The following is an 18866-nucleotide window of genomic DNA, read 5'->3' on the forward strand; positions in this document are numbered from 1 at the left end:
GAGAATCGCTTAAACCCGGGAAGCAGAGGTTGTGGTGCACTGAGATCGTGCCATTGCACTCCAGCCTGGGCAACAAGAGCAAGACTCCATCTCAAAAAAAAAAAAAAAGCACCAGCCTGAATCTAGGCTAGGTGTGGTGGCTCACGCCTATAATCCCAGCACTTTGGGAAGCCAAGGTGGGCAGATCTCAAGGTCAGAAGTTTGAGACCAGCCTGGCCAGCATGGTGAAACCCTGTCTCTACTAAAAATACAAAAAAATTAGCTGGGCATGGTGGCGCATGCCTGTAACCCCGGCTACTCGGGAGGCTGAGGCAGGAGAATTGCTTGAACACAAGAGGCGGAGGTTGCAGTGAGCAGAGATAGCGCCACTGTACTCCTGCCTGGGCAACAGAGCGAGACTCTGTCTCAAACAAAAAAAAAAAGACAGAAAGAAGCTTGAATCCTGAATCTATTCTGAAACGTTAGCTTTTTTAGAAGGTGGAAAGCTCTGTAAGACTGTGAGGCAAAAATTTCCTGATTAGCTAAGAGTCAAATTAATGTTTAATTAAGCAGTATCATAAGACACTGACATATACCCAATTCTGTTTGACTTTCATCAAACAGACATGCCTTAAATAGGAGAAAGAATTTCATTACTGGGACATTGTTACAGACACACTGTTGCACATGTAAATAGTGATGTTTAACGAAACAGAATTACAGTTCAAGAATGTTGCCAAATCCAGTACTTAGTGTATCTCTTATACATTTTTAGAATGCTTTCTAAAATTACCTCTTGACAGTACAAAGCCAAAAACTGTTAATTAAAAAACTAAAATAATTTTACTGCTTCCCAAAGTCAATAAAATCTCAGCTTGTTTCAAGAACGACAGAATATGTAGTTCATACTGCTTCTGTAAGTTATTGGAAATCAGTGACTTTTCATTTTTTTCAGTGTAACCACAGCAAGAAATGTCTTTACATCACAATCCAGCACATACATACATAGATCTATGATTAAAATAGGTTTCACAAATCAATACTTACTACTCTAATTATGTGATACACTCTATTTTCTTTTTTTCTTTTTTTTTTGAAATAGTCTTGCTCTGTCGCCCAGGCTGGAGTGCAGTGGTGCAATCTCGGCTCACTGCAACCTCCAGCTCCTGGGTTCAAGTGATTGTCGTGCCTCAGCCTCCTGAGTAGCTGGGACTAGAGACGCATACCACCACACTCCGCTAATTTTTTGTATTATTAGTAGAGATGGGGTTTCACCATGTTAGAGCCAGGAAGGTCTCGATCTTCTGACCTCGTGACCCGCCAGCCTCGCCTCCCAAAGTGCTGGGATTACAGGCGTGAGCCCACTCTGCTATTTTCTATTGTATTTAATTCTTCAAAAATGCTCTTTGTCACCTACTAATTTAACGACCCACTACTGGGTCACACCTTGCAGTTTGAAAAACAATGTTGAAGATGTTTCTAAAGTAATAGCTGAAAGGTAAATTACTGAAGCTGAAAGGTAAACTAACAATCAGAGGTGGGAAAATGTTCCTACATATTTTACACATCTCTAAGTACAGTTTTAGAGAAGCTTTTCTGGAGGCCATAGGCATTACAGATGACTCAAGGTTTGGAATGCTATCAGATGAGCAATGATCTTCCTTATGTTTATAAACGATGTGACAGTAAACTAAACCTCAAATTACACAGGTATAGAAAGGAAACAAATCTGCTTTCTAAATTGAGTAGCTGGGACTACAGGTGCTGCCACCACACCTGGCTAATTTTTTTGTATTTTTAGTAGAGACGGGGTTTCACCATGTTAGCCAGGATGGTCTCGAGCTCCTGACCTCGGGATCCGCCCGCCTCGGCCTCCCAAAGTGCTGGGATTACAGGCGTGAGCCACCGCGCACAGCCCTAAATTTCTTAACTATTTACTGACATCATCAGCATTTACAATTCCTGTGTTACCAAAATGTTTATCGAGCATGTTATATGAGGAAAAGCATGTTATCTCCAGAGTAAACACAAAATGGCCATATATAAAAACACATTTAAAGCATAATTTCTCAATCTTGGCAACACTGCCATTTTAGGCTACATAATTTTTTGTTGTAAGGGGCTGTTCCATGCTTAACAGCATCCCTGGATTCTACCCACTATACACTCTCTTCCTCAGCATGACAACCAAAAATGTCTCTAGACACTGCTGAATGTCCCCTGGAGGGAAAAACTGCCCCAGGTTGAGACTGCTGGCTTAAAGGAACTTGAATTAAAATTTACTTTTTAAGAGAAAAGTAACCTAAACCATGTCCAGCTAATGTCTAGGCAGCTAACAACAGATACGTGTTTTTTCTGGAAAATGCCAAATTAGTGGGAAAACAATTTGCTGCCAAGTTTATAGCCCCATCAATGGGGCTATAAACAAACATCGAGATTAATTAGGATGCCTACTGCTACAGAAAATATTTTTGTGGCATATAACTCTACATTTGAAAAAAGAAACAATGGATGTAGTCAAATTACACAATCCAATAAAGCAAATTTTTGGGGCTTTCCTAGCTAAGCATTGAGCTTCACCAAGTCTGGTCCAAGGATCACCAGCATCAAAATCACTTGGAGGTAGATAATACAAAATCCCTGGGAATGGGGCCCAGCTGTGAAATCCTATGCAATTATCATGCACACAGCTTGATTCTTATGCTCACAGAAATTTGAATCCTAACAATCACAGAAATCCCTTAGTTATCTTAATAAAGCAGGAAGGCCATGTGCGGTGGCTCATACCAGTAATCCCAGCACTTTGGGAGGCCAAGGAGGGCGGATCACGAGGTCAAGAGATCGAGACCATCTTGGCCAACCAACATGGTGAAACCCTATCTCTACTAAAAATACAAAAATTACCTGGGCGTAGTGGCGCACACCTGTAGTCCCAGCTACTCTGGAGGCTGACGCAGGAGAATCACTTGCCCTGGGAGGCGCAGATTGCAGTGCGCGAGATTGTGCCACTGCACTCCAGACCGGTCAACAGAGCGAGGTCCCGTAATTAGCTGGGCATGGTGGCGGGTGCCTGTAATCCCAGCTACTCAGGAGGCTGAGGCAGGAGAATGGCGTGAACCTGGGAGGCGGAGCTTGCAGCGAGCCGAGATCGCACCACTGCACTCCAGCCTGGGCGACAGAGCAAGACTCCGTCTCAAAAAAAAAAAAAAAAAGTTTAAAGCTGGGCGCGGTGGCTCACGCCTATAATCCCAGCACTTTGGGAGGCCGAGGCGGGCGGATCACGAGGTCAGGAAATCGAGACCATCCTGGCTAACATGGTGAAACCCTGTCTCTACTAAAAATACAAAAAAAAAATTAGCAGGGCGTGGTGGCGGGCGCCTGTAGTCCCAGCTACCCGGGAGGCGGAGGCAGGAGAATGGCATGAACCCGGGAGGCGGAGCTTGCAGTAAGCGAAGATCTCGCCACTACACTCCAGCCTGGGCAACTGAGCAAGGCTCCGTCTCAAAAAAAATAATAATAATAATAATCTTATGCTTCTTCCCTGTTCCCAGTATTTTATCACTGTTTCCTCTCAAATTGACCAGAAAATAAATCATAAGTAATCCACACAGTTGAAGAGCCCACAGGCACACATATCCTTTCCTGTCCTCGGTAGAAGAGGTGGCTGTGCATCCCTACCTGTGAACTGAAAGGAGTCTGTGCAAAGTCAGCCAATTTTGTACCTCTGAAAAACTGATTTTCTACTGAATTTTATACTATATGATGTCTCACCTATTCAAGAGAAATTATTAGAAATAAAAAATTTATAAATAGATACATAGTGAAATGGAAAAAAACTGTAAATACTGTTGGGAAGGAATACAAATTCTATTCCTAATACGATCCCATATTGTTTTTAAGTGTTAACTATGTTTTTAAAAATGTATATATCTGTATACATAGAGAAAAAAAAACCCCTGGAAGGGTAAGAACACAAACTAAACTGTTAACACTGATTACCACCATAGACTAGGACTAGAGGTAAAGTAGAAGTAGGGGTGTTTACCTTCTTAATTTATTTTTTAAAAACATGACGTGACCCTGCAGTGCTTTTCAAATAAAAAGTTAAGTTATTTTTAAAAAACACAAATTATGAGATATAGCAATGATAAAACATAAATAAGAAGCCAAAAATGCACACTTTTGTTGTACTTTTACAAATTGTTTGCCAACAAACTGTAAAACAGCTTTCTCTCAAGCAGCAACAGTAACACTTCCTATTTGCTCTTCATATCCCTTTCACATCTTACAAAGGATAAACCAAGAATAAAGCAAACTTGGTAAGAGAGAACCAATGGGGTTTTGTTGTAAAGAACAAACAAGGTGGATAGATGCACTACTGCTAAGTGCTGTAGAGTAAGAACAGAACACCCTAGACTTAAAAAATCAAAACATCTCTTTCCTTAGTTTTGTTTTGTTTGTTTTTTTTTTTGAGATAAAGTTGTGCTCTTGTTGCCCAGGCTGGAGTGCAATGGCTCTGGTCTTGACTCCTGACCTCGGGTGATCTGCTGTCCTCAGCCTCCCAAAGTGCTGGGATTACAGGAGTGAGCCACCGCGCCCGGCAAAACATCTCTTTCCTTTTTGTCTTGTTTCTCCAAACCCCATGAAGAGAGCTGACACCTCTAGTTTGTCCTTACTGGTTTTAAAAGATACTCAAACAGGCCGGGCACGGTGGCTCTCGCCTGTAATCTCAGCACTTTGGGAGGCCGAGGCAGGCGGATCGCGTGGTCAGGAGTTTGACACCAGCCTGACCAACATGGTGAAACACCATCTCTACTAAAAATACAAAACTTAAGCCAGGCACAGTGGCTCACACCTGTAATCCTAGCACTTTGGGAGGATCCAAGCAGGTGGATCACCTGAGGTCAGGAGTTCGTGACCAGCCTGGCCAACATGGTGAAACCCTGTCTCTACTAAAAATACAAAAATTAGCCAGACGTGGTGGCGACGTGGTGGCACACGCCTGTAATCCCAGCTACTCGGGAGGCTGAGGAAAGAGAATCACTTAATCACTTGAAAATGGGAGGTGGAGGTTGCAGTGAGCTGAGATCACACCACTGCACTCCAGCCTGCACGATGGGAGCAATATTCCATCCAAAAAAAAAATTAGCTGGGGATGGTAGTCCATACCTGTAATCCCAGCTACTCGGGAGGCTGAAGCAGGAGAATTGCTTGATTGAACCCGGGAGGTGGAGGATGCAGTGAGCCAAGATTGCGCCACTACACTCCACAGAGCAAGACTCTGTCTCAAATTAAAAAAAAAAAAAGATACTCAAACCACTTCCAAATGATTGGAATGCCTTATCTAGATCAAATCTTTATTAATTTTTCCTTAACAATGGACATATTCTCTCCAAGCTGGATTTCATATACAGCGTATCAAACATAATTTTCAGAAAATTCAGAAACAACCATCAGGCTTCTTTCCTTCCTAAGCCCCCCAATTTAAACCCAAATAACAACTGCAATATTCAAAAGAATAAAATGTCAACCTTTCATTAATTTCCCAAAAATTAACTTTAATTAAAATGAAATTTAAGTTATTTCACAATTTTCACCTATAAAGTAGCATTAAGGACTGGGTGCAGTGGCTCACACCTGTAATCCCAGCACTTTGGGAGGCTGAGGCAGGCAGATCACCTGAGGTCAGAAGTTCAAGACCAGCCTGGCCAACATGGCAAAGCCCCATCTCTACTAAAAATACAAAAATTAGCTGGGCGTGGTGGCAGGTGCCTGTAATCCTAGCTACTTGGGAGGCTGAGGCTGGAGAATCATTTGATCCTGGGAGGCAGAGGTTGCAGTGGGCCAAAATGGCACCATTGCACTCCAGCCTGGGCGACAAGAGCGAAACTCCGTCTCAAAAAAAAAAAAAAAAGAAAAAAAAAAGAGGGAGACATAATGTAACATTAAGAAAGAAGTAATGGGTAATGGGCCAGGCGTGGTGGCTCACGCCTGTAATCCCAGCACTTTGGGAGGCCGAGGCGGGCGGATCACAAGGTCAGAAGATCAAGACCATCCTGGGTAACATGGTGAAACCCCATCTCTACCAAAAAATACAGAAAATTAGCCAGGCGTGGTGGTGGGCGCCTGTAGTCCCAGCTACTTGGGAGGCTGAAGCAGGAGAATGGAGTGAACCCAGGAGGCGGAGCTTGCAGTGAGCGGAAACTGCGCCACTGCACTCCAGCCTGGGGGAAAGAGCAAGACTCCGTCTCAAAAAAAAAAGAAAGAAGTAAAACGGCAAAGAAACGACAAGCTTCTAAAAAACAAAGCACAAAGCAACATACACACAAGCACAGCTCCCTCAGCCTTTGGTCCAGATATCATTAAAAGCCTAATAAATTGCTAGTTTCACAAGTCTATTCAACATATGATTTCAGTAATAATTACAGTTTCAGTTTATGTTTCTGGCTAAAAGAAGCTTAAAGAAAAAAACAACTACTCTGCTGTTTCCGTGACAATGCCAATTTAAAAATCACAATTTTAGAAGTATCACAGTTACTGTTGGCATAACATAGTATACTTATCAATCCTACTCAATAAAATGACTCAGCTGCATGCAATGCTGAGTCAACATGCGAATTAATATTGTATTAATTTGCATACAGCTGAGTCATTTTGGGGATCACTTAACCCTTAAAATTCCAACAGAATTAATCAAATTCTTGGGTTTTTTTTTTTTTTTTTTTGGAGACAGAGTCTCACTCTGTTGCCCAGGCTGGAGTGCAGTGGTGCAATCTCAGCTCACTGCAACCTCTGCCTCCCAGATTCAAGCAATTCTCCTGCCTCAGCCTCCCAAGTAACTGGGACCACAGGTGCACACCGCCACACGCAGCTAATTTTTTGTATTTTACTAGAGAAGGGGTTTCACCGTGTTGCCCAGGCTGGTCTCGAACTCCTGAGCTCACACCTGTAATCCCAACACTTTGGGAGGCTGAGGTGGGTGGATGGCTTGAGCCCAGGAGTTCAAGAACAGCCTAGAAAACATGATGAAATCCTGTCTCTACCAAAAATACAAAAACTAGCTAGTCTTATAACTCAGTCTCTAGATAGATAGATAGATAGATAGGTAGGTAGGTAGGTAGGTAGGTTTTTTTCAAAAGTGCTGACTGGAATTGCCTGACAGCATATTTAAAAGGCTGAGAGCAAATATGGTTCCTAAAGAACTGTAATTACAAGTTTATAATTCTTTTTTTCATCTGTCCTATACATGGATTAATGAAGTCAAAACCACCCATTTGATACATTAAATAGCAAATACTGTGCTAGGCCTAAAGATTTTTAAAAAGGTTAAGTCCCAAGAGTCCTTATGTTTATACATGCACTTGGAGTGTTGCTCTTTATCCTTTTAAGCTTTTTCTTTTGTCCATTTATTGATTCATCTGAAGCTTTGGTAATTTTTCATTTTTAATGTCAGAATTCTGTAAGGAACATTGAACATATGTTAGCATATAAAATAGTTTATTCTTGTGGAAATGCTGACAAAATAATTTGTGTATTGAATCTGGCATTTTTATTGCCTTCTAGTTTAATATTATTTCTTCTTATATAAAATAAGATTAACATAAGCCAGGCACGGTGGCTCACGTCTATAATCCCAGCACTTTGGGAGGCTCAGGTGGGCGAATCACAGGGTCAGGAGTTCAAGAACAGCCTGGCCAACGTAGTGAAACCCCGTCTCTACTAAAAAATACAAAAAATAAGCCAGGCGTGGTGGCGGGCACCTGTAATCCCAGCTACTCGGGAGGCTGAGGCAGGAGAATCACCTGAACCCGGGAGGCGGAGGTTGCAGTGAGCTAACATTATGCCATTGCACTCCAGCCCTAGCAATAGTGTGAGACTCTGTCTCAAAAAAATAAATAAATAAATAAAATAAGATTAACATAGCAATCTTTTTTTTTTTTTTTTGAGATGGAGTATTGCTCGTTGCCTAGGCTGGAGTGCAATGGTGAGATCTTGGCTCACCGCAACCTCCGCCTCCCAGGTTCAAGCGATTCTCCTGCCTCAGCCTCCTGAGTAGCTAGGATTACAGGCATATGCCACCACACCCAGCTAATTTTGTATTTTTAATAGAGACAGGGTTTCTCCATGTTGGTCAGGCTGGTCTTGAACCCCTGACCTCAGGTGATCTGCCCGCCTTGGCCTCCCAAAGTGCTGGGATTATAGGCATGAGCCACCGCGCCCAGCCAGAGACATATTTCTAATTAAGATTGCTACATTAGGGCTGGGCGTGGTGGCTTGCACCTGAGGGGGGCGGATCGCGAGGTCAGGAGTTAGAGACCAGCCTGGCCAACATGGCAAAACCCTGTCTCTACTAAAAACCCAAAACTTGGCCGGGTGTGGTGTGCTAACCTATAATCCCAGGTACTCAGCAGGCTGAGGCAGGAGAATCGCTTGAACCTGAGAGGCAGAGGTTGCACTGAGTGGAGATTGCGCCATTGCACTCCAGACCAGGCGACAGAGTGAGACTCCACTCAAAAACAAAACAAAAAAAAGAAATATGTCTCCAAGTAAAGTATGGAAAGGTTGGCTTTGAAAAGAAATAAAAGTGTTATTTCTTCTTCTGAGAAAGAGCCAGAGGGTAAAAGAGTGGAAGTACAGATAAATTTTGAGGTTTTAAGGGTTAAGGAAGAAATCATCTGCTTAGAGGTAGGAGATAGCTGAAGGCTTAAGGGAAAGTAAAAAATTGGGAGTTGGTCACTATAATGAGTCAGACAATAAAAGTAACATCCAGTTATCACTGAAAACTAGAAAGCATGAAAGCAGAATGGGACCTATCAGCATTGTGTGACCTTCTCCAGCAAATTTTTTTCTTTTTTGAAGACTGGGGATAGGGAAGGTTCTCACTATTTTCCCAGGGTGGACTTGAACCTGTGATCCTCCTGCCTCAGCTTCCCAAGTAGCTGGGACTTCAGGCACAAGCCACCATGCCTTGCTTATTATAAATAATTTCGGCCGGGCACGGTGGCTTACGCCTATAATTCCAGTACTTTGGGAGGCCAAGGTGAGTGGATCATCTGAGGTCAGGAGTTCGAGACCAGCCTGGCCAAAATAGTGAAACCCTGTCTCTACTAAGAATATAAAAATTAGCCAGGTGTGGTGGTACACGCCTGTAGTCCCAGCTACTCGGGAGGCTGAGACAGGAGAATCACTTGAACCCAGGAGGTGGAGGTTGCAGTGAGCCGAGATCACGCCACTGCACTCCAACCTGGGCAACAAAGCAAGACTCCATCTCAAAAAATAAATAATGATAATAATAATTTCTAATTCGACTGTTTAAATAAAGTACAAAAAGGAACAAATCCCTAGAAACTCATTCCTACATGGCAATAACATATGCTCATAGTTGCAAGTAGGTTTTAGTGAATGGAAAGATGAACAGTACAGATCGGGTGCAGTGCTTCATGCCTGTAATCCTAGCACTTTGGGAGGCAAAGGAAGGTGCATTACTTGAGCTTGGGAGTTTGAAACCAGGCTAAACATGACAAAATCTCATTGAAAAGAAAAAAAAAAAAGAACCAAAAAAACTTGGTTTTATATGTAACCTGGAAGGAAGATCAATCCGAAATGCTTAGTAAGGGAGATAACAGATTTCTCCTGAGAACTCCCAAGAAGGCTTAAACTAGGAAGCATGAGGTACCACAGCAGACAGAGTTGAGAAAGAGGAATAATTATAAGAAACAGGCTGGGCATGGGGGCTCACACCTGTAATGCCAGCACTTTAGGAAGCTGAGGTGGGTGGGGATTGCTTGAGACCAGCATGGCTGGGCTCAGTGGCTCATGCCTGTAATCCCAGCACTGTGGGAGGCCGAGGCAAGTGGATCATCTGAGGCCGGGAGTTCGAGAGCAGCCTGACCCACATGGAGAAACCCGTCTCTACTAAAAATACAAAATTAGCCGGGCATGGTGGCGCATGCCTGTAATCCCAGCTACTCAGGAAGGCTGAGGCAGGAGAATCGCTTGAACCCGGGAGGCAGAGGTTGCGGTGAGCCAAAATCACACCACTGCACTCCAGCCTGGGTGTCAAGAGTGAAACTCGGGCTCAAAAAAAAAAAGAGAGACCAGCCTGGGCAACATAGTGAGACCTTGTCTCTACAAAAATGAAGAAAAAAGAAGAAACAAACAAATCCTGTATAAGGAGTGTATCTTTTTCTTCCTAGTCTGTGGTATTTCAACGTTTGGCCTTGGAAGCCACAGGCCCTCCCCACTTGCTGCTAAAAATTATTGTCACCAAGAAAAAAATATTTCTTCTTACCCTACAGGTGGGGTATTAAGCAGATAATATTTTGACTCATAAAGCCATCCTCACAGATGTTACTTCTAATGAACAAGTCTTATAAAACCATTAGATTTTAGAAATTATTGCTATGTCCCATGAAAGTAACCTTTCCTCACCCTCTTCTTCAAAAACCTACTTTTGATAGATAGCTTGCTTACTAAAAAGTGTTACTCTGATAATTATATTAGGTGACATTTCAGGTTTCTAAAGGGTCTAAACACATGCATCCTCCAGTTCTTAAACCAGAAGGGGATCACTGACACTTCCTCTATTCCCATAAATTGGAAATTAAAAATATAACCAATGACCTATAGCTTGAGTGTTAAATTATCAATCACTTCCTTTAAAAAAATTAAAGAGGAGAGAGAATAGACATACTTGTTTTGCTTGTGTAGGCCCAGATTCTGCTTCGAAGGATGTTCAAGAAACTAACACTGTTGCTCCCAGGGCAGGTGGTGGCAAAATACAATAGGAAATGTGACCCTGGAGCCATGCAAGACAGGGGCTCTTTATGGAGCTGACAGAGAAGGGGGGATGACTTATCACTGTATATCCACCTGTCCTTTTTGAATTTTGACACGTATAAATATAACTACTTATTCACAAATAAAAATTAAAAATTGTAAATTGCATTAATTACTTGCAAATTACCCAGTCCTTCCAATCTCTTTTTTATTGATACCTCATAATTGTACACATTTGGGGGTTTGTAATATTTTAATACATGTATACAATGTATAATACTCAAATCAGGGTAACTGAGATATCCATCACCTCAAACATTTATCTTTGGGGATCCAATCATTCCAATATCATTTTTGTTGTTGTTGATTTTGGGTGTCTTTTTTTGTTTGTTTGTTTGTTTGTTTGATACAAAATCTCGTTTGTCACCCAGGGTAGAGTGCAGTGGCACAATCTTGGCTCACTGCAACCTTTGCCTCCCAACTCAAGCGATTCTCATGCCTCAGCCTCAAGAGTAGCTGGGATTACAGGCACACACCACCATGCCCATCTAATTTTGTATTTTTAGTAGAGATGGGGTTTCGCCATGTTGGCCGGGCTGGTCTCGAACTCTTGACCTCAAGTAATCCACCCGCCTCGGCCTCCCAAAGTGTTGGGATTACAGGGGTGAGCCACCACATCTGGCCTGTTGATTTTTGTTTTGAGACAGCGTCTCACTATGTCACCCAGGCTGGAGTGCAGGGACATGAATATGGCTCACTGCAGCCTCAACCTCCTGGGCTCAAACAATCCTCCAGCCTTAGCCTCCCATGTAGCTGGGACCACAGGCACATGCCACCATGCCCAGCTAATTTTAAACAATTTTTTTATGGTAGAAATGGGGTGTCATTTTGTTGCCCAGACTGGTCTCAAACTCTTGGGCTCAAGCAATTATCCTGCGTCAACCTCCCCAAGTGCTGGATTTTATGTGTGAGCCACCGTGCCCAGCCTCAATTTCTTTTTTTTTGTTGTTTTTTGAGACAGGGTTTCACTCCATCGCCCAGGCTGGAGTTCAGTGGCACAATCATAGCCCACTGCAGCCTCAAACTTCTGGGCCAGGGTGATATTCCCACCTCAGCCTCCCGAGTAGCTCGGGCTACAGGTACATGTCACCACACTGAGCTAATTTTTTTTTTCTTTTGTAGAGATGGTGTCTCACTGAGTTGCCCAGGCTGGTCTTGAACTCCGGGGCACAAACAATTTTCCCACTACGGCCTCCCAAAGTGCTGGAATTATAGGCATGAGCCATTGCACCCAGCCCCAATTTCTGGTTCTAAATCACTAAATCCCACTCCTCTTCCCCAACAAACCTGGCTTTAGAAATCACCTTAAATTCATCAAGCAGTACTTATGTATATTACACTTCACTTAAAAGTTTTAAAACTTGTATCTAAAAGAAAAGACTAAAATAAAATATATTGAAATACTAGTAATTTTAGGATAGCAGAATTATACAACCTTTTATTTCCACAATTTTAAAGATTTTCTGTCATATATGTTTAGGTCACCTTAAATCTTTTCTAGAATAAAGAGTTAAGTGCTTCCTATATATCAGACTGTAAATATTTTATGTATATTAAATCATCTCATGTTTATAATCCTATTAAGTAGCTCTTTTATTAATGTCATTTTAAAGGTGAAGAAACTATGACATAAAGGTTGAGTAATTTACCCAAGATTACACACAATATGAACATGTTCGATACCATACCATCTCAAATTAAATAAACTTTTATAGTGAAAAAAACTTAATTAAAAAAATGAGTTCTTTAATCAATCTAAATAATTACCACTCTATTACTATGTACTCTGTACAGTTAAATGGTAAGATATACTTGCAAAACTGCATATTACAATAAGTGGTATAATCATGTGGGTAACTGCAGGTTACATAAAACTAACAAAAGTATAAACTAATAACATACCTCTCCTCTATTCTGTTCTTATCCATGAGAGGCTGCTTAATCCACTGGTTAACAAGTCTTTGTCCTTGAGGGGTTTTACACTTATTCAGCAAGGCAGCCAGAGACTGAGAGCCAGAGGTATCTTCAACAGAACCCTAGTAAACAAAAAATAAAATAGAAAGAATGGCAAGCTCATTAGTGAAAACCTTACTACACCATGAAAAACAGAGGAACAATAACATAATATTCTTCAAATATTAAGAAATTTCCACAAAAAGTTCCTCTTCCTAAGACCAACTTTCAACCTCTTAATCCGTATGTTCAACTGTACATTTCTCCCCCAGCCAAAACCACTTTATAATTACTACAGTTTTATTTTATTTGTTGAGACAGGGTCTCACTCTATTGCCCAGACTGGAGTGCAGTGGTGCCATCCTGGCTCATGGCAAGCCAGAACTCTTGGGGCTCAAGGAATCCTCCCATTTCAGCCTTTCGAGTAGCTGAGACTACAGGCGCACGCCACTAAGCCCCGCTAATATTTTCTTTTGTAGAGACAGAGTCTCATTATGTTGCCCAGGCTGGTCTCAACTCCTGGCCTCAAGTCATCCTCCCACCCTGGACTCCCAAAGCGTTGGGATTACAGGCATGAGCCACATCACCCAGCCACTTACTGCAGATTTAGACATAAAACTTCTTAGAATGTCATTTTAAATTGCTAGGCCAGGCCCAGTGGTTTACACCTGTAATCCCATCAATTTGGGAGGCCGAGACAGGCAGATCACCTGGAGTTCTAACAAACAACAAACAAACAAACAAACAAAACAACAACAACAACAACAAAATAATTGAAGAAGATGTGGGCCAGGCGAGGTGGCTCACGCCTGTAATCCCAGCACTTTGGGAAGCTGAGGCGGGTGGATCACCTGAGGTCAGGAGTTCAAGACCAGCCTAGCCAACAAGATGAAACCCCGTGTCTACTAAAAATACAAAAATTAGCTGGGCATGGTGGCGGGCGCCTCTAATCCCAGCTAATTGCCCAAACCAGAGAGGCAGAGGTTGCAGTGAGCTGAGATCACAGCACTGCACTCCAGCCTGGGCGACAAGAATGAGACGGAAAAAAAAAAAAAAATTGCTATTAGTAGTATACAAAATTATTCATAAAGTGAGGACTAATACTACATAGACAGCTTGAAACTAGAAAAAAAAAAAAAAAGCAATTCGAGAGCAAGGCACAATGAGACACACCCATAGTCCCAGCTACTTTGGAGACTATGATAGAAGTGCTTGAGCCCAGGAGTTTGAAGCTGTAGTACACTCTGATGGCACTTCCTGTGAATAGCCACTGCACTCCAGCCTAGGGAGCATACATAGCGACACCAGTCTCTCAAAAAAAAAAAAAAAAAAAAAACAGCAGAGCATAGTGGTTCATGCCTGTAATCCGAGCTACCACTCTAGAGGCTAAGGCAGAAGAATCACTTGAAGCCAGGAGTGAGTGAACATCCTGGGCAACACTGTGAAATTCCAACTCTGAAAAAATTTTAAAATTAGGCAAGCATGGTGGCTTGTGCCTGTAGACCCAGCTACTCATGAGGTTGAAGCAGGAAGATCGCTTGAGCCCAGGAGTTCAAGAGTGCAGTGAGCTATGATCTTGCCACTTCACTCCACCCTGGGTGATAGAGTAAAGCCCAGTCTCTAAAAAAGTAAAAAAGTAGGCTGGGCACGATGGCTCAAGCCTGTAATCCCAGCACTTTGGGAAGCCGACGGGGGAGGATCACCTAAGGTCAGAAGTTTGAGACCAACCTGGCCAACATGGTGAAACCCTGTCCCCCTATCCCTACTAAAAATATAAAAATTAACCAGGCATGGTGGCAGGCAACTGTAATCCCAACTACTTGGGAGGTGGAGGTTGCAGTGGGCTGAGATTGTGCCACTGCACTCTGGCCTAGGGGACAAGTGAGACTCTGACTTTAAAAAAAAAAAAAAAAGTTAAAAAGTGGAGTGGAGCAGAGGAGGGGAGAGAAAAATACAGCCATTTAAAGCTAGTTATCTAATCCAAGTATAATAATATTTCAAAATATTTTAGCTCCTTAATAAGCTTCTTCAGTACATGTCAATGAGAACATTTTTTAACCATTCAACATTTTTAACTTTTTTTTTCTTTTTTTTTTTTTTTTTTTTACCTGAAAAAGGTTAAGGGCTCTGACTGCTGCAATATCCAATTTCATATACTGGCTGAAGTCAAAAGTAGTCAGTTCAAACTGTCCAAAGTTGGAATCATCTGATAAGAGTTCTAAAAACTTGATTACCGCAGACAGTGATGAAACTGCAACCTAAAATTAAGAATTTAAAATCGGAGATTTCTATACCACTGGATCCAGTTCTAAAGATTTTAAAAAAACAAATGCAAAATGAAAATAAATTCTGAAGTCCCTCATTTTCCTTGGTGTTCCTTCCCAATACAAACCAAGAAAACTAAAGGTTAATCTCTTGAGATTTGAAAATGGTTTTTACAAGGTGAAAATTAACAGTAATCACAGCATTATTTAGAATAGCCAAAAAAGAAAATTACCCAAATGTCCATCAAAACTAAAATGGGGGGGGGGGGGGGGCGCAGTGGCTCATGCTGTAATCCAAGCACTCTGGGAGGACGAGGCAGGCGGATGACTCCAGGCTAGGAGTTTGAGACCAGCCTAGCCAACATAGTGAAACCCCATCTCTACTAAAAATACAAAAATTAGGCCCTTTCAACCTTGTGAGGTTAGAGTGAGAAAATGGTTATCTATGAGGAAGTGGGCCCTCACCAGACAACAGATCAGCCAGTGCCTTAATTCTGAACTTCCCAGCCTCCAGAACTGTGAAATTAAAATACAAAAATTAGCTGGGCATGGTGGCGCATGCCTGTAAACCCCAGCTACTCAGGAGATGAGAAAGGAGAATCGCTTGAATCCAGAAGGTGAAGGTTGCAGTGGGCTGAGATCGCACCATTGCACTCCAGCCTGAGCAACAAGAGCGAAACTCATCTCAAAAAAAAAGAACTGTGAAAATTAACTGTAATTGCAGCAGTATTTATAACAGCCAAAAATGAAAATTACCCAAATGTCCATCAAAATTAAAATGGGGGTCGGGCACGGTGGTTCACGCCTGTAATCACAGCACTCTGGCAGGCCAAGGCGGATGGATCACCTGAGGTCAGGAGTTCAAGACCAGCCTGGCCAACATAGCAAAATCCCCTCTACTGAAAATACAAAAATTAGCCAGGCATGGTGGCGTGCAGCTGAACCCAGAGGCAGAAGTTGCAGTGAGCTGAGACTGCGCCACAGCACTCCAGCCTGGGCGATAGAGCGAGATTCTGAGACTCCATCTCAAAAAAACAAAAAAAAAGGTAAAATGGGGAGAGTAGCAGCAGCGGGCGGAAGGGAAGTAAAATGGATAAATTCTGACATGCTCATGCTATGAAATATGAATGCAAAAATCCACAACTACACTCAATAATATGGATAAATCTTACAAATATTGAATGAAAGAAGCTAGGCAGAATATATTATATAATTCCAAGTACATAAACTATAAAAACAGGCCGGACACAGTGGCTCATGCCTATAATCTCAGCGCTTTGGAAGCCCGAGGCGGGCGGATCATCTGAGTTTCAGGAGCTTCAGACCAGCCTGACCAACATAGAGAAACCCCATCTCTACTAAAAATACAAAAAAAAGATGAGCCAGGCGTGGTGGCACATGCCTGTAATCCCAGCTACTCAGGAGGCCAAGGCAGGAGGATCACTTGAACCTGGGAGGCAGAGGTTGTGGTGAGCCAAGACTGCGCCATTGTACTCCAGCCTGGGCAACAAAAGTGAAACTCTGTCTCAAAAAAAAAAAAAAAAGCTTAATATCATTGATACACAGATTAGGTTTTGAGATAAATATGACAGAAATATCCTTCTAAAAAGTCACTATAGTTTACATATTATTATATATTACATATTTACATTATATATATTGTAATTCACATTTATAATCCATGTACCTGATTTTCCATTTCTGGCAATACAGCACTATTCATCTGCTCTCCCTTTTTGCCTTTCAACAACCGGTTGAGGTCCTGATAAATGTCTTTTGTGGAAAAGTCAGCTTTTTTTCTTTCTGTGATCAGAATTCCTCCTCTTTGAATAATCTATTTTGAAAGAAATAGTTTAAACTACTATGAGAAAAGGAATAAGAAAAGCAAAAATGAAAATTATAACATTGATAACTATAGTGATAACAGATTCACCTACATTAAATGTTTATACAATGTGCAAGACACTGATAATATGATGTACTGATACACTTTTTACATCAATAAACTAAATTTTCATCAAAATATAAAATTACGTTCACATAAAGCTTTCAAAAAATAGTCCCAACGGTAACAACTCTTTTTTTGTTTTGAGACAGAGTCTCACTGTCGCCCAGGCTGGAATGCGGTGACACGATCTTGGCTCACTGCTACCTCTGCCTCCCAGATTCAAGCAATTCTCCTGCCTCAGCCTCCCAAGTAGCTAGGATTACAGGAGCAAGCCACCATGCTTGGCTAGATTTTTTTTTCCTTTGCATTTTTAGTAGAGACAGGGTTTCACCACATTGGACGGGCTGGTCTCGAATCCCTGACCTCAGGTGATCCGCCCGCCTCAGCTTCCCAAAGTGCCAGGATTACAGGTGTGAGCCACCACGCCCGGCCACAATAACAACCCTTAACAGAAATATTACTTGTGGAAAGTTGCTTAGATACAATCTATGCTAAAAATGTCCATCACATGTGTTATCTCCAGCGGTGGTTATGGTACTTGAGGATCACAAAAAGTGAAGAATCTTTGGGAGATACATACCTTAAGAAATATCTAGGCCTGGCGCTGTGGCTCACGCCTGTAATCCCAGCACTATGGGAGGCCAAGGCGGGCGGATCACAAGGTCAGGAGTTAGAGACCAGCCTGACCAATATGATGAAACCCCGTCTCTATAAAAATACAAAAATTAGCCGGGCGTGGTGGCATGTGCCTGCAGTCCCAGCTACTTGGGAGGCTGAGGCAGAAGAATCGCTTGAACCCATAAGGTGGAGGCTGCAGTGAGCCAAGATTGTGGATCGTGCCACTGCACTCTAGCCTGGGTGACAGAGTCAGACTCAGTCGCAAAAAAAAAAAAAAAAATCTAAATAGGCTGGGCACCATGGCTCATGCCTATAATCCCAGCACTTTGGGAGGCTGAGGTGGGCGGATCACCTGAGGTCAGGAGTTCAAGACCAGCCTGACCAACATGGTGGAACCCTGTCTCTACTAAAAACACAAAATTGGCCAGGTGTGGTGGGGCATGCCTGTAATCCCAAGCTACTCCTGCTAGAGCAGGAGAATTGCTTGAACCCAGGAGGTAGAGGTTGCAGTGAGCTGAGATCACGCCATTACACTCCAGCCTGGGCACCAAGAGTGATACTCCACCTCAAAGAAAAAAAAAAAAAAGAAATAACTAAATAATAAACCACATGCCTATACAAATGACACAATCAAAGCCGAACATGGTGGCTCATGGCTGTAATCCCAGCACTTTGGGAGGCCGAGGTGGGTGGATCACGAGGTGAGGAGTTCAAGACCAGCCTGGCCAAGATGGTGAAACCTCATCTCTACTAAAAATACAAAAATTAGCTGGGTGTGCTGGTACACACCTGTAATCCCAGCTACTCAGGAGGCTGAGGCAGAAGAATTGCTTGAACCTGGGAGGCGGAGGTTGCAGTGAGCCGAGATCGCACCACTGCACTCCAGCCTGGGCGACAGAGCAAGACTCGGTCTCAAAAAAAAAAAAAAAAAAAAGACACAATCAGAATTTAGTTAAAATACAACAAATAGTAAAATAACAGGCTAAAGTTCCACTCGAACTATCAAAAAATGCTAAAGAACTGCATCTTATTTGATAAATCCATAATTACAGTAATATTTACCGTAATAATTACTCTTTTGGAACACAAGACAGAAAGGAAAGGGGGGAGAAAAGAGCTGAGGTAAAATAAATCTTACACAACAAACAGCTTGTTCTAATGTCCAATTAAATATACAAAGTTTCTGTAAACATCAGAACATTATTTCAATTAGATACAAAAAATAAGAGTTTTTTTATTATTTTTCCTGAAATAAAACAGTATCA

At 42.2% G+C, this 18866-nt stretch overlaps 1 protein-coding gene across 5 annotated transcripts in view; it reads right to left on the reverse strand.

Annotated features, from left to right (window-relative positions):
* MSH2 (mutS homolog 2) overlaps window positions 1-18866 on the reverse strand; it is a 107317-nt gene that overhangs the window by 80773 nt on the left and 7678 nt on the right. For 3 of the 5 annotated variants that reach the window (XM_055377843.2, XM_055377841.2, XM_055377844.2), the window contains exons 4-5: window positions 16723-16869; window positions 12721-12854 (exon numbers count right to left, since the gene is read on the reverse strand). In XM_055377843.2, coding sequence (XP_055233818.1) covers window positions 12721-12854; window positions 16723-16869 — 281 coding nt within the window. Of the gene's footprint in view, window positions 1-12720; window positions 12855-14879; window positions 15030-16722; window positions 16870-18866 lie in introns of all 5 variants that reach the window. The other 2 variants (XM_055377842.2, XM_004029201.5) reach the window with 1 other exon arrangement.

Source organism: Gorilla gorilla, chromosome 12, assembly GCF_029281585.2.
Source record: "Gorilla gorilla gorilla isolate KB3781 chromosome 12, NHGRI_mGorGor1-v2.1_pri, whole genome shotgun sequence".
Classification (NCBI taxonomy): Eukaryota; Metazoa; Chordata; class Mammalia; order Primates; family Hominidae; genus Gorilla; species Gorilla gorilla.